Source organism: Chelonia mydas, chromosome 2 (genome assembly GCF_015237465.2).
Source record: "Chelonia mydas isolate rCheMyd1 chromosome 2, rCheMyd1.pri.v2, whole genome shotgun sequence".
Taxonomy (NCBI): domain Eukaryota; kingdom Metazoa; phylum Chordata; order Testudines; family Cheloniidae; genus Chelonia; species Chelonia mydas.
The window spans coordinates 3173205-3188206 of NC_057850.1; the positions used below are offsets into that span (position 1 = coordinate 3173205).

The 15002-nt window shown below is 53.9% G+C and overlaps 1 protein-coding gene across 1 annotated transcript in view; it reads right to left on the reverse strand.

The window, feature by feature from the left end:
- Positions 1-14368, reverse strand: part of CYHR1 (cysteine and histidine rich 1) — a 42630-nt gene extending 28262 nt beyond the window's left edge. Inside the window, exon 1 of the mRNA XM_037891832.2 lies at positions 14033-14368. Within this exon, the coding sequence (XP_037747760.1) occupies positions 14033-14353 (321 nt within the window). The 5' untranslated portion in view covers positions 14354-14368. The remainder of the gene's footprint in view (positions 1-14032) is intronic.
- Between the last annotated feature and the right edge of the window lie 634 nt (positions 14369-15002).

Below are 15002 nucleotides of genomic sequence, written 5' to 3' on the forward strand. Positions count from 1 at the left end.
TAAGTGTGGAAACGTCCACTGTGAAAGTTGTGCCATTGTCCAGGTAACGGAATTCTAACAGCCCTGACTCGAAGACTGGATGTTCTAACCCCTCTGCTCTAGGCATGATCTGGGGGCAGGTCTCTGGCCTGTATTGCACAGGAGACCAGACAGGAGGATCACCATGGTCCCCCTTCTGGCCTTGGAATCTACAAACTCCTGAAACAGGCGCCACAGCCCAAGTTTCATTACCGTCTGCCAAGGACAGCAGCTTGTCTGGAAGTGTTCATTAACAGGAGAAGCGGGACCTGATCCTCACCCAGGCCTTCAGGTGCATTTTCTGTTTGGTAAAAGGCCCTGAACGACACGAGGATCAATGTGGAGAGAGATGCATTTATGGTTTGACGGGTAACACATACACGCACTGCCAAAGCTTCTGAGCACATCTCCATTAAAACGTGAAGTCCAATACAGCTACAGCTGCACCATGTTCCCTCCGCTCCCCACCACCCCTGAAGGCAAATACTCAAGAGTCTCAGGGCCATGAGCAGCCCTCTGAAGACACCACTAAGAATGTCTTAGAGCAGTGGCTCTCAAACTGTGGTCCATGGATTAGTAACCCACAGAGTCCTCCCTGATGGTCAGTAAGAGAAAACACTGAGGATCAGCAGTTGGGAGGGTGGCTAAGGGTTAGAAGTGACTCACAAGGGATCATGTACAGAATGGTCTGTAAGAGTATCTGGGTAACCACCGTTTAGAGTAAATCCTTTTGCGGCACTTTAAAGTCAAGGGACACCATTCACTCTTGTCCTGCTGTCTCACCTGGTGACAGCAGTGAAATATTCAGAGCTGCACAGACCAAGTCGCTTACTGAATCCATGAGACAAGAGAAAAATATGCTGTGAAGAGTTTCAGGGTAGCAGCCGTGTTAGTCTGTATCCGTAAAAAGAAAAGGAGTACTTGTGGCACCTTAGAGACTAACGAAGAGTAAGTCTGCAGCTTGCCAGCTCATCTGCAGACTGTGGAGAAGCGTACCCATTTCACCATAGGTGCTCTCCAAACTTTAAGCGGAAGCAGGCATCACATTCACAGCTGTCAAACAGCCTCACGAGAAGAGCCATCAGCAGTGAGTTTGGACAACCTAGATTAACCTTCACTCTTACTCTCACCTGTTAAGAATTGCTCTCTCCTGAGTAAGCTCTGAGGACGAAGGCAGAGAGTAAAGAACGCAGTTCTAAAGTTTCAGCCAGTGAGCCAACAATAAGACACAAGCCAGTGGGTCAGCCAGGAGGAATTAAAGCTCTCGCCTACAGCAATCACATGAGAGCTATGGAAGCAGTTTAATCTTTCACTACAGCAGAAAGGGAGATTGGAAAGGCTTGATCCCACAATGGTGATTAGTGATTTATCTGCTTAAATCATTGTCCCAACCCTGAAAGGTTGTAAATATTATTTCTGTAGATCAAGAGCACAGGCAACAGGGCAGAAGTTGTAAAACATGAGACTCTTGCCCTAAAGACGACATCTAAAAAAAAGCCATGTATCAAAGAGACTCCTGCAGTGTACAGAAATCATGAATAGACAGTTGTCTTCTGCAACCACCACCACCGTTCTCCCTCGTCCTCCAAACGTCTTTCCACCACTGATTTCCTCTCTGAAATCATCAGACTACATTTATAGTTAAAGGCTTAATAAATTATTGATATTTAAATATAGTTATAGATTGTTAGAGTCCAACATTCTCTAATATACTACGATCTAAACCTGTTTATAAAAGGTTAATAAATTATAGATGGTCTAAACTTTTTAAATGTACCCTTCATATAAATCCACACCTGTTATGAAGCCCAGTCAGAGGACATAAAACACATGCAGTCCCCAAGAAGGGCACTCTTCTCTGGTGCATGGCTCTCCTTTCCACCGCTCTTCTACTCTCACGGTCTCACGTCTTTACCTAATTTACGGCCTGACCTCCAAAGCCCTGGCCATCCAAGACCCGTACTGCAGCAAGGTCTGGATGCTGATGGGTCAGGCCTCTAGGTTGTAAACTCCTAAATGCAGGCACAGGGTCATCTTCAGTATCAGAAAAACACTGGTGGCAAATGGGTGCCTGAAATCCAAGAGCACCTATATAGCTGCGTATCTGCATCTTTAGGTGCCTAAACACCTTTGAAAACCTAGCCCTTAGTCTCAAGAGACAAGGCCCTTGGTTATATTTGAAGAAGTGTTGCTTACCAGTCAGTATTTCCTACACTCAGGATGTTTAGCTGAAAAGGACCACATTTAAAGTTCTCCAATATTTTCTACTTTAGACTAAAAAAAATGCAAACAAAATGCAGTAAGGGGGGGAGGGGTTTAATATGTCAAAAGCCAGAGCTCCCTACAGTAGCTTACTGAACCACAACGCGTATCTAGGAAATGCACATGTTCCTGGGTATAGTAAGAAAGGCAGCAGAGAAAGGTATAACACGATTCAATGGCTGGAAGACAAATTCAGACTGGAAAGATGGCACAGTTTTAGAGTAATTAACCACTGAAAATTTCCCAAGGGTGGTGGTGAATTCTCCACGGCAGACCATTTTTAAACTGGGATGGGCTGTGTTTCTAACAGCTCTGCTCTAGGAATGATTTGGAGGCAGGGCTCAGGCCTGTGTTACACGGGAAGTCACACTGGACGATCATGGTGGTCCCTTCTGGCTTGGGAATCCACAAGTCTCAGACTACATTTTAAGCACATGTTGTTCAGTAACACCTGGAGGCTGCAATGAGGATCAGGACCCCAGGGTACCATGTAAGCGCAGGAAAGCCTAGTCAGCGTCTGTAGGAACCCTGGGATGGATTTTCTTAACTTGTTTTCAGTTTTTCAACTATGAAAATTCAGTGGTTTGCACTGGTCTAACTAGATTTTAACTCACCATTCTTCTACTACAGAAGCCACCAGAGGGGACTAAGCATTTAAAGGGTTAAACATATGCACTAAACTGACTCAGCTGGGAAGCATTTCCTTCAAGCCCCACTCAACAGAGCTGCTGAATCGAGGTACAGCTGCCCTTAGTGCTTTAGAGGGGGGCTGTTGGGCTCCCTACCCTGTTAGTTCTCATTGTCCTGTGAAAAGAAAAGGAGTACTTGTGGCACCTTAGAGACTAACCAATTTATTTGAGCATGAGCTTTCGTGAGCTACAGCTCACTTCATCGGATGCATACTGTGGAAATTGCAGAAGACATTATAAGGTGCCACAAGTCCTCCTTTTCTTTTTGCGAATACAGACTAACACGGCTGTTCCTCAGAGAACTTCACAGGACAATTTTCAGAGTAAGGCATGAAACCACACAGGGTCAGGAGAGTGGAGTACCTGGGGTGCACTAAACTGAGGGTGGCCATGGTCCTTATGGAGGTATTAAGAGTTCATAAAACCAGAACCAAACCAGTTTAACAGCTGAGCCAGTTAAACACCAACATTTACAGACTCAGTTGTCTAAACATGCAACTAGCTCAGCTAGAAACTACTTTGCCCCTCCAAGCAGAAGCTTTAACACTCCCTTTTCTTTAAAAAGCTAGGAAATCCCTCCCCAGACTAACTTAGTTCAGACTGGTCAAGCGATTGCTTGACTGTTTGGCTATACAGTATCTCAGAGTCCCTGTTAAAAACCAAAGCACTGAAGCATAGAAATGCTCTACTAAAGTCACTGAAACAACTCTCAACAGGTTTCAGAGTAGCAGCTGTGTTAGTCTGTATTCGCAAAAAGAAAAGGAGGGCTTGTGGCACCTCAGAGACTAACCAATTTGAGCATAAGCTTTCGTGAGCTACAGCTCACTTCATCGGATGCATTCAACAGTACATTCAGTTACCGATACTGTTACCTTACAGACATCCTCGAGAGACCGAACTGAACGAATACCTATTTATAAACTCATCACATCGAGGAGTGCATCCAACTATATAAAGTACATTAGTAATGATCTCAAAAGCTGGAGTATGTATGGTCATCATGAACAAACATTAACATTAACCTTAAGCATCTCATGTTGACAACCTATAAAAAAGTTTATAGATAAGGTAATTTATAGAAATATTTTGTTAACCTGTTGTTTCCAGAGTTAATGCTTAAGTTTGGGGTTTTTTAATGGTAATGCTGGTTATGCAGTAAATATTACCTTTATATATATATCCCTTGAGCAATGTTAAGGCTTTATCTGGGCATACTAATACATATTCATTCAACATGTAGCTCTTTAGAACTGTGTAAGATTTTAGATGTTTTATTTTAGGATCCCAGTTATAACACCACAATCCCAGATTAATGTGCTAATTAAAAACCCTCAAGTCTGCAGTGTACAGATCCCCTATTTAATGTTTGCCTATAGCGTATTAGGGGACCATGGAGGCCGGACAGGTGATCCGTGCTGACCTACAATGCACCAGTGCAACTACAGAGTCTGGTGAAGGAACATGACCGCAAATGGCTTCCACGGCTTATTTTGCTATATTAAAAATATCGTTAAACTGACTAGCCAGAGACAGTTGGCAACTGAATCAAAGGAGTGGGCAAAACAGCTAAATTCCCCTAAGAACACTGAAAGTTACATTCCTTAGAAGTACAAATGTACAATTACAGCTGTTCGGGCTGCCCTGCAGCGGCTTATTGGGGATTTTCATTGTAGGCCTCAAAGTCCAACCGACAGCAGATGATCCAGCAAGGGAAAGGAGAGAGAACTAGAACATATTACCAAGACACTAGAAATGCACCCTATGGCGTATACCGGAGGCAGTGTGCTAAGCAAACTCCTGCTTGTTGTGTATTTATGGATTGGACACTTATTAAGGAAGCCTGGGACTCCTATTAAGCACAAGGGACGGGCAGCGCTAAGAACAGAGGTAGAACATGGCGATGGCTCCACATCAACGCGGTAACCGCATACAATTAGTTTGTTTAAAGGCAGCTGTACTACTCCTTCCCTAGGACACCTCCCCTGTGATGCTCAAAGTGAGCCAATAATTACGGGGAGACAGCCTGCTGAACCATCAAGTTGTACAAAACCCTACGCAGTAATTGCATTGTTTTATTGATGTTGCTTTTCCCCTCAGCCCGTCCCTCCCTACTCGGTTACACAGCTTGTTGTTACATGTCTAGAATTAGACTGTAAGGCCTTCAGGGCAGGGACCATTTCCTCTTCGTACCATGAAGCATCAGCACGCTTGGGGCTTGTCTACACAGGGACAGACAGGAAAGTTAAGATGAATTAACTAAAGCTGTGGAGTACAAGCTCATTATCCCCTGTGTGGACCTCTCAATCAGACATAAAAGAACTTGAGCTCACTCTAACTTAATTCCCTGAATGAAAGCATGCATACAGAGGTTAAAGCAGAGATCTCAAACTCAAATCACCACAAGGGTCACATGAGGACTAGTACATTGGCCTGAGGGTCGCATCACTGACACCTTTTCGTATAAAGGTACAAAAGCTGCCTCCTCCCCCTCCCGCTGCCCCCGGCCCTGGCCCCACTCCACCCCTTCCAATCCCTTCCCCAAAGTCCCCACCCCAACTCTGCCCCCTCCCTGCCCCTATTCCAACCCCTCCCCCAAATCCCTGACCCTTTTCCCCTGAGCACACAGCTCCCCGCTCCTCCCTCCTAGAAAGCGCTAAGCGCCACCGAACAGCTGTCTGGCAGCGGGAAGCACCTGGAGGTGCAGGAAGCACCTTGGCAGCCACAGGAAATAACTCCGGGGGGAGCTTGACAGGCCACAACAAATAACACCGCGGGCCGTGTGTTTGAGACCCCTGGGTTAAAGTGATTTAACGTCACACCTTTAGTTAATTCATCCAAACTTTCCTGATCATCCCCATGTAGATAAACCCTTAAGAACTATAAAAATTACCAGCAGCTAAAATACTCAGGATAATCTATTTCCTGCTTTCAACCACAAAATCAGCCATCCCGGGGCCACCGTTACTGAAGAAAAACGCATGCACTCCACCTTATCCACCCTGCTAGGCCATTCATTCGCCTGTAGGAACCCCAGCCTTCCACAACATGCACAAAGGGATGGGCGGCACTCAGAACATGGGGTGGCTGCATATCAGTGCTAACGCTATTATTGCTTACAATTAGTTTGTTTCAAGGCAGACGCACTACTCCCTTCTCCAGACGCCTCTCCTGTGATGTCCTGCAAAGCAACCTTGGAAAAATCTACTCTCCCACCCTGCCTGTTCAAATCTCTGCTTGCCTGGGCTAATTACCTTTTATTTAATTTTTTATATAAACACCGAAGAGTAAGGTATCTGGAATTCCATTCATTCTCCTGTTCATCAGATTTCATCAGCATCTATACACCTGAACAGACACACTGTAAATAAAAAGCTTCAGACATTAATGTGTACATCATAGCAACTCCAAGAGAAGGTTTGCACTGGCTTTCCTGCGTCTAGTATTAGGTCCCCACTAAGAATCCTTACAGCAGCCTCGGCACAAAGCATATCTATCCTTCCCCTCCACCTCCCTCACGAGCAGGGATTACAAATGACTAGCTTGCTCCTCCGTTACAACAAATAAGGGTAGTCAGCCCAGGCAAGCAGAGACTGGACCAGGTAGGATGGGAGAGCAGATTTTTCTAAAGTTGCTTTGCAGGACATTTTGCCAAGTCTAGTTGGTTAATAAGGGTTTCAAGTTTATTACACTGTAACGAAGGATGGCCAAAGAGAACCCACAGAATTGTACAGTACCGCGTAGGACACCCATCTACAACACTTTCCACCCAGGACCTCAAAGTTCTTTACAAATAACGAATTAGGGCTCAACACTATGCTAGGTGGATATCCCCATTTTACAGGTGGAGAAAGTGAGGCACAAAGAATAAGTGACTTCCCCAGGATAACACAGAAAGCTGGTAGTACTGCCAGGACCAGGACCCGAACCCAGTCCAGTGCTTTAAGCACAAGACCTTTCTTCCCATTCAGAATAACCTTCACCTTTAATAGAGAAGCAGTCCATAATCACAGACCATCCACCACCTTGATCCCCAAGCAGCTACCTGCAGGTCTCAGAACTGAGGGTAGCTGCAGTCTGCTCTTCCTGGTAAGTTGCAATACAGCCAATATTTAGACAAGATCTGGGCATTCCATGTCAGAAAGCTCCAACTTTTCCCCATGCACCAAGTCACTGCATCATCTGAGCTCCTCGCAAGCATTCATAAATGTATGCTCAACACTGTCACACGGGGACCCCTAGTTTAGAGATGAGGAAACCAAGGCATGGAGAGCGAGGGGCTAGCCCAAGGTGTCACAGTAAATCCAGAGATATGGGTTCAATTCCCACCTCCACCAGAGACCCAGTTCGTTGCCTCAACCACAAAGCCACCCTTTCCCTCAAATTCAGCCAGGTGGCTAGAGAGATGTATGACACACCTCAGGGAAGAGGGCATACAAGAGGAATAAAAAAAACATATGCTCCTTGTGGCACTATTTAGATTCCTTTGCCAGCACATACAAAGCTAGCACAAGCAAATCAAGCAACAGCAACTAAACCGCATAAGCTCCACTCAAGAGGACATGTACAAGCAAGCACCAATTTCACTCTGTGGGTCTCTACAGATACAGGAAGACCTCTTGCTATTCATGGCTGTTTTCGTTTCTCCCAAAACATTTTAAATGCTCCTAATTGAATCTGCCCAGGGAATTCCACAGCTACCAATGCGCCACAGACTGGCTTGCACCAGCCTTTCCAAAAATCACAATCATGTTTGCTTTGCTAGCCTGTAAAAGCAGCAGTAATTTTGTGGCAATCCAAAACCTTGAGTGCCCTCATCAATAATGGGACCATTGTGCGATGCTGCCAAAGCTCCCACAGCATGGCAGCCAGCAGCAGCTTGTCCTGGTTTACCTATTCTCTGCAGGGAAGGAAGTTAAAACTCAATTATTTTGTCTTCTTTTAGGGAAAAAAATTCTAGGGCACCAGACAAACACGACTGGAAGAGGGCCCAGAGGAGGGAAAGTGGCAGTTAGTTTTAGATTCAGCATCTGACCCGTATTCCCACAACACTTTTCTCCCAATGAAGCCTAATACCTACAAAGGCTCAGAAAAGAAAGCCATTTTTTTGCAGGCACACATACCAAGGCAAGAGCCATCGGTTTATCACCAGTCGTTCGGATTCAGTTTAACTGTGTACCCATACATTTCTGCTAACAGATTTGCTCCTAAGAACACTGCTTCCTCAGAGCAAGCAGCCATTTTACACGATCCCTTGAGCCTGTAAACCTTACCATGAATGACAGAGTTGCACATGAAATAAACCTCGCAGTAACATAGCTCCCTTCCTTGAGACAGCACAGCTCTGCCATCTTAGGCGACTCTCACATTAACAACAGTGTGCAGCCGAAATTATTAGGGTCTGATCAGCAAAGTGTAACATCACCAAGGCAATGACCTTTGCATTTAAGCTCTTGGCTAATTCAAGTCTCTCACTCCTACCATTTCAAGGCTTTCAGCTCACACTCTGCTTCACAGCTCAGCTCTGTGACTATTAAATGCGAGTCATACGAACCTTCCAAAACACCAGATTGCTTTAATTCTCCTTCCCACAGGGTTGCCAATCCTCCAGGATTGTCCTGAAGTCTCCAGGAATGAAAGATTAATCTTTAATTAAAGATTATGTCATGTGATGAAATCTCCAGGAATACATCCAAAATTGGCAACCCTATGTCTAAATTCCTCTAACCAATCAGCCTGCGCAGCATGGAAACTGTAAGCTGAGGAATGGCTAGGCCGAAGTCCATTTTGTTTTTCCTCTTGCTTGCCTGAAGAGGCCAGAATGGTTAGCATACCCCAGGAAGATCAACTATCCCAGCTCAAAGATAGATTTGAATGAACTGACAGGGCTATCCAACTCTTTCACTTCTCAGTCATCCTCAGATCTAGAAAGTGATGGGTAGCCCTGCCTTACACGTGAAGCCTCAACAGCGCCAGAAGGTCAGTGTCCCACAAAATGGACGCTGGCTATACCGAGGCCACTTACAACTGTCTGCAGATTAGCGCACGTTCCTGCGGCACTATTACAAGGAGAAGTGTATGCTTTGCAGAGCGAAGAGAGAACTGCCTGCTTGCAGAAGAGGTGGTAAAATAAAAAGCAGATCTGAGTCTTGTCAACACCACACATGTCCACACGTATTTACATAACAGTTCCACATAATGCCCTGGAGTTTCTGGCACCTCCACTCGTGCTGTTCCAATGAAACCCTCACTGTGATGCGAGTCTCTGTGTGGGACATGCAGCAGGCAGCGAGCCCGCGATCATTGCTTTCCCCCAATCCCAGCCACCAGCACACTCAGGTGGAAGTAAGATGGGGTTTTGGTTTTTTACGAGTATTTCTGTTTCTATTCCACAGAAGTTTGCCTTCTTTCTCTGGCCTGGCCCTATTTCAGGCTAAGGGACCAGTCACTGGAGCCATTCAATGGGATCAAGTTATTTCACTAAGAGATTCAAAACAGGGTGGGATCTTCCATGACTAAACAAGGTACCCCTCCCTCCATGGAACACAAGTCTCCCAGAAGAAGCAAACAAACCCTGACCAGCTGACAATCCCCAGGGAGAGGCACTGTAGCCTGCTCCCTTCAATAGGAGTTCAACTAGATCCTGTTTTCTTCTGCAAAGCCCATTCCTCCCCAGAATGTTATGTATTTTGGGAGCTGGTGACCAGGAGCCGTGGAGTGGGAGGAATACACCCTGCAGGAGGGTGAAGTGAAGTTGCCCTGACTTTGGTACCAGGTGACCTAGAAAAAGCAAGGAGCACATCTCAGATGCTATCTGGGGAAAGGCCCTTTGGGAGCGACCATGGGAAAACACCTGCCCCCTTAGTGATCAGCAGACTGAGGAAGAAATGACTCACTTCATCTTCTCTTTGAGAATCACTTTGCTCAGTAGCAGAGCCTAGTCCTCAAACCTCAGAGAGACAGAGGAAGCGATAACCCAGAACAGGGCTGGACAAGGGTACAGGGCTGGAGGCTGGGTTTGATAAGGGGAATCGGAGGCGGAGTGCAGGTGTGAAACAGAGGCCTTGGGCAGGCTCAAGTGCACAGTCCCCAGAGCAATAGGGGGCTCCCCTCTACCCAGAAGCAGCATTGCACTGTGATGGTCCCATTCCCTGGAGAATGGAAGCTAGCAGACCAAGGCCGTGGGCAGGGCTAGACACCATGAGGGGGGTGGAGATAAGGTCTTCTGGGTACAGGAGGGGTCAGCCCTTGGCAGAGGGGTTCTGTAGAAGACCGAGGCTTGTCTAGATCCAGGCACACCATCCAGAGGATGCCAGGGGGAGGTCCTGCTTGGGAGAGGGGCCAGGAAAACAGATGCTATGGGCAGATCCATGCAGTGGCAGCAGAGACGGAGAAGAGGTCCCAGGAAGGTATATGGTGGACTGAGGTCCCAAGGGTGGGTACCTGGTTGAACAAGATCATGGGCAGGTGCAGGCAATGCTGTGCAGGGGTATGAGAACAGGGGATCAGATCTGAGGGTACTTGGTAGCTGAAGCCTTAGCCAGATCCAGGTATACTGTGAAGGGAGGACAGGTAGAGGGTACCATGTAGGCAGAAGCATTGAGCAGTCCCTCAGGCACACCATGCAGGGGAAGGGAGAGTCTCATCCCAGCAGGGATAAGGTCCAGGGCGCCAGTACCAGGTAAATCAAGCCTGGGGAAGGTCCATGCACACCATACAGAGAGGTTACAGAGGGTATGGGGGAGTCCAGGGATCAGTGCGGTGGAGGTTCCCAGGGGTACCTGGTAGACCCAGGCCTTGGGCAGGTCCAGGCACACCGTGCAAGGTGGTAAGCTCCCATGGGGAATCCTGGAAGGGTCCTGGGGTGGATGCGGGTAGCTGTTAGACTGAAGCCTGGGACAAGTCAGTCATGCCATGCAGGGTGGGAATGTCAGGAGTGTCCTGGAGATCCTGCAACTAGTAGACCACGGGTGGGTGATCCCAGGGGAATCGGGGTGGGACGGTGGTACTGGTAAACCACAAATGGGGGATCCCAGGGGAATCAAGATGGTATTGGTAGACCAAGGCCTTAGGCAGGTCAAAGCATACCGGGTGGGAGGCCCTGGGGAACAGTACCTAGTACACCAAGGCCTTGTGCAGGTCCAGGCATACTGTGCGGGGAGGTCCTGGAGGTCCCAAGGGAGTTATGGGGGTCCCGGGGGGTGGGGATAACTGCGAGACCGAGGCCTTGGGCAGGTCCAGGGACACCGTGCGGGGGAGGGGGGATGTACCTGGTAGACCGAGGCCTTGGGCAGGTCCAGGGACACCGTTCAGGGCAGGGTGGGGTTTGGGGAGTTCCAGGGGGGCTGTGGGGGATTGGGAGGGTCCCGGGGGGCAGTACCTGTTGGACCGAGGCCTTGGGCAGGTCCAGGCTCACCGTGCGCAGGAGAGGAGTTTGGCGGGGTCCCAGGAGGCTATGGAGGCCCCAAGGGGGCTCCAGGGGTGTTGGGGGTAAGGGAGGACGGTACCTGGTAGACAGAGGCCTTGGGCAGGGCTAGGCACACTGTGCGGGGCAGGGGACTTTGGGGGGTTCTAGGGGAGCTGTAGGGGACATGGGGGCCACAGAGGTGTTGGGGTACAGGGGGGCAGTACCTAGTAGACCGAGGCCTTGGGCAGGTCCAGGCACACCATGCGGGATGGGGGAGTTTGGGAGGTCCCAGGGGGGCAGTAGGGGATGTGGGGGCCCCAGAGGGTTTGGAGGTACAGGGGGGCAGTACCTGGTAGACCAAGGCCTTGGGCAGGTCCAGGCACACCGTGTGGGGCAGGGAAGTTGGGGGGGCCCCGGGGGGCGGTACCTAGTAGACCGAGACCTTGGGCAGGCCCAGGCACACCGTGCGGGGCGGCGCAGTTGGGGAGGGCCCGGGGGGGGGAGAGATGTGGGAGTTCCCGGGAGGGATGTGGGGGTGCGGGGCAGTACCCAGTAGACCGAGGCCTTGGGCAGGCCCAGGCACACCATGCGGGGCAGGGCAGTTGGGGGAGCTCCGGGGGGGGGCTGTAGGGATGCGGGGGCTGTACCTGGTAGACCGAGGCCTTGGGCAGGTCCAGGCACACCATGCGGGGCGGGACAGTGGGGGGATACGGGGGGCTTTAGGGGGCCCCAGGGGAGATTTGGGGGGCCCCGGGGGAGTGGGGGGGCGGTACCTGGTAGACCGAGGCCTTGGGCAGGTCCAGGCACACCGTGTGGGGCGGGGCAGTGGGGGGCCCAGGGGGGGCTGTAGGGCAGCCCCGGGGGGGCGGTACCTGGTAGACCGAGCCCTTGGGCAGGTCCAGGCACACCATGCGGGGCCCCGGGGGAGATTTGGGGGGGCCCCGGGGGGGCGGTACCTGGTAGACCGAGGCCTTGGGCAGGTCCAGGCACACCGTGCGGGTCCGGGCAGCGGGGGGAGCCCGGAGGGGCTGTAGGGGGGCCCCGGGGGGCAGTACCTGGTAGACCAAGGCCTTGGGCAGGTCCAGGCACACCGTGCGGGGCGAGGCAGTGGGGGGGGTCCGGGGGGGGGCTGTAGGGGATGTGGGGGGGCCCCGGGGGGGGGGGTACCTGGTAGACCGAGGCCTTGGGCAGGTCCAGGCACACCGTGCGGGTCCGGGCAGCGGGGGGAGCCCGGAGGGGCTGTAGGGGGGCCCCGGGGGGCAGTACCTGGTAGACCAAGGCCTTGGGCAGGTCCAAGCACACCGTGCGGGGCGAGGCAGTGGGGGGGCCCGGGGGGGGCTGTAGAGGATGGGGGGGCCCGGGGGGCGTTGGGGGGGCACCGGGAGGGCGGTACCTGGTAGACCGAGGCCTTGGGCAGGTCCAGGCACACCATGCGGGGCGGGACAGTGGGGGGATCCGGGGGGCTGTAGGGGGCCCCAGGGGAGATTTGGGGGGCCCCGGGGGGGTTGGGGGGGCGGTACCTGGTAGACCGAGGCCTTGGGCAGGTCCAGGCACACCGTGTGGGGCGGGGCAGTGGGGGGGCCCAGGGGGGGCTGTAGGGCAGCCCCGGGGGGGCGGTACCTGGTAGACCGAGCCCTTGGGCAGGTCCAGGCACACCATGCGGGGCCCCGGGGGAGATTTGGGGGGGCCCCGGGGGGGGCGGTACCTGGTAGACCGAGGCCTTGGGCAGGTCCAGGCACACCGTGCGGGTCCGGGCAGCGGGGGGAGCCCGGAGGGGCTGTAGGGGGGCCCCGGGGGGCAGTACCTGGTAGACCAAGGCCTTGGGCAGGTCCAGGCACACCGTGCGGGGCGAGGCAGTGGGGGGGGGTCCGGGGGGGGGCTGTAGGGGATGTGGGGGGGCCCCGGGGGGGGGGGGGGTACCTGGTAGACCGAGGCCTTGGGCAGGTCCAGGCACAACCGTGCGGGTCCGGGCAGCGGGGGGAGCCCGGAGGGGCTGTAGGGGGGCCCCGGGGGGCAGTACCTGGTAGACCAAGGCCTTGGGCAGGTCCAAGCACACCGTGCGGGGCGAGGCAGTGGGGGGGCCCCGGGGGGGGCTGTAGAGGATGGGGGGGGCCCGGGGGGCGTTGGGGGGGCACCGGGAGGGCGGTACCTGGTAGACCGAGGCCTTGGGCAGGTCCAGGCACACCATGCGGGGCGGGACAGTGGGGGGATCCGGGGGGCTGTAGGGGGCCCCAGGGGAGATTTGGGGGGCCCCGGGGGGGTTGGGGGGGCGGTACCTGGTAGACCGAGGCCTTGGGCAGGTCCAGGCACACCGTGCGGGGGGGGCCCCCGGGGGGGATGTGGGGGGGCCCCGGGGGGGATGTGGGGGGGCCCCGGGGGGGATGTGGGGGGGCCCCGGGGGGGATGTGGGGGGGCCCCGGGGGGGATGTGGGGGGGCCCCGGGGGGGCGGTACCTGGTAGACCGAGGCCTTGGGCAGGTCCAGGCACACCGTGCGGTGCGGGGCAGTGGGGGGGGGGGCTGTAGGGGATGTGGGGGGGCCCCGAGGGGGGCGGTACCTGGTAGACCGAGGCCTTGGGCAGGTCCAGGCACACCGTGCGGGTCGGGTCAGCGGGGGGGGGGGCTGTAGGGGATGTGGGGGGGCCCCGGGGGGGGCGGTACCTGGTAGACCGAGGCCTTGGGCAGGTCCAGGCACACCGTGCAGCACAGCACCGAGTACAGCCGCTCCTCCAGCTTCACGCTGCCCTCGGCCCCGCCCGCCCCCGCCACCTTCAGCCGCTTCTTGGGCGGCGCGTCCGGGTCGGCGGCGGGCTCCGCGTGCGGCCGGGCCCCGCCGAGCAGCAGCCCCGGCTCCTCGGGCCCCGCCGCCGCCGCCGGCCCCGCCGCCTCGCCCAGCCCCGCCGCGGAGGAGGAGGCCGCCGCGGAGGAGGAGGCGGCGGCCGGGCCCCCGCCGCCGGGCTCCCGCTCCTCCGCCCCGGACATGGCGCCGCCCGCCCCGCGCTGCTGCCGGCCCAGACTCCGCCGCCGCCGCTTCACCCCGCCACCGCCGCCGCCATCTTTGCTTGCCGCCGCCTCCTCCTCCTCCTTCCCTCGTCCGCCCCGCCCCCTCCACGCCCTCCGCCAATCAGCGCGCTGCGGGGGCGGGCCCGGCGCGCCACCGACCTACCAGCACAAAGGTCGACGCCCCGCCCCTGGGGAGGCCCCGCCCCGCGCCCACTGGCTTTTTTTTAGTGAAAATTTCACGAACCCGGAGAAGGGAACAAAACAGCGGGGGCGGGGCCAGATGGGGCGGGGCTCGAGGGGCGGGGCTCGGTAGGGCGGGGCTATAAGGTGAGGGGAAGAGGCTAGAGGGAGGGGCTAGAGGGGAGGAGGCCGAATGGGAGAGGCTAAAGGAGAAGGGGAGGGGCTAGAGGGGGAAGGGAAGAGGCTGGAGGGGGAGGGGGCGGGGCTAAAGGGGGAGGGGCTACAGGGGACGGGGAGGGGCTAAAGGGGGAGGGGCTGAATGGGAGAGGCTAAAGAGAAGGGGAGGGGCTAGAGGGGGAAGGGAAGAGGCTGGAGGGGGAGGGGCTAAAGAGGGGGAGAGGCTAAAGGAGAAGGGGGCTAGAGATGGGAGAGGAGGGGCTAAAGAGAA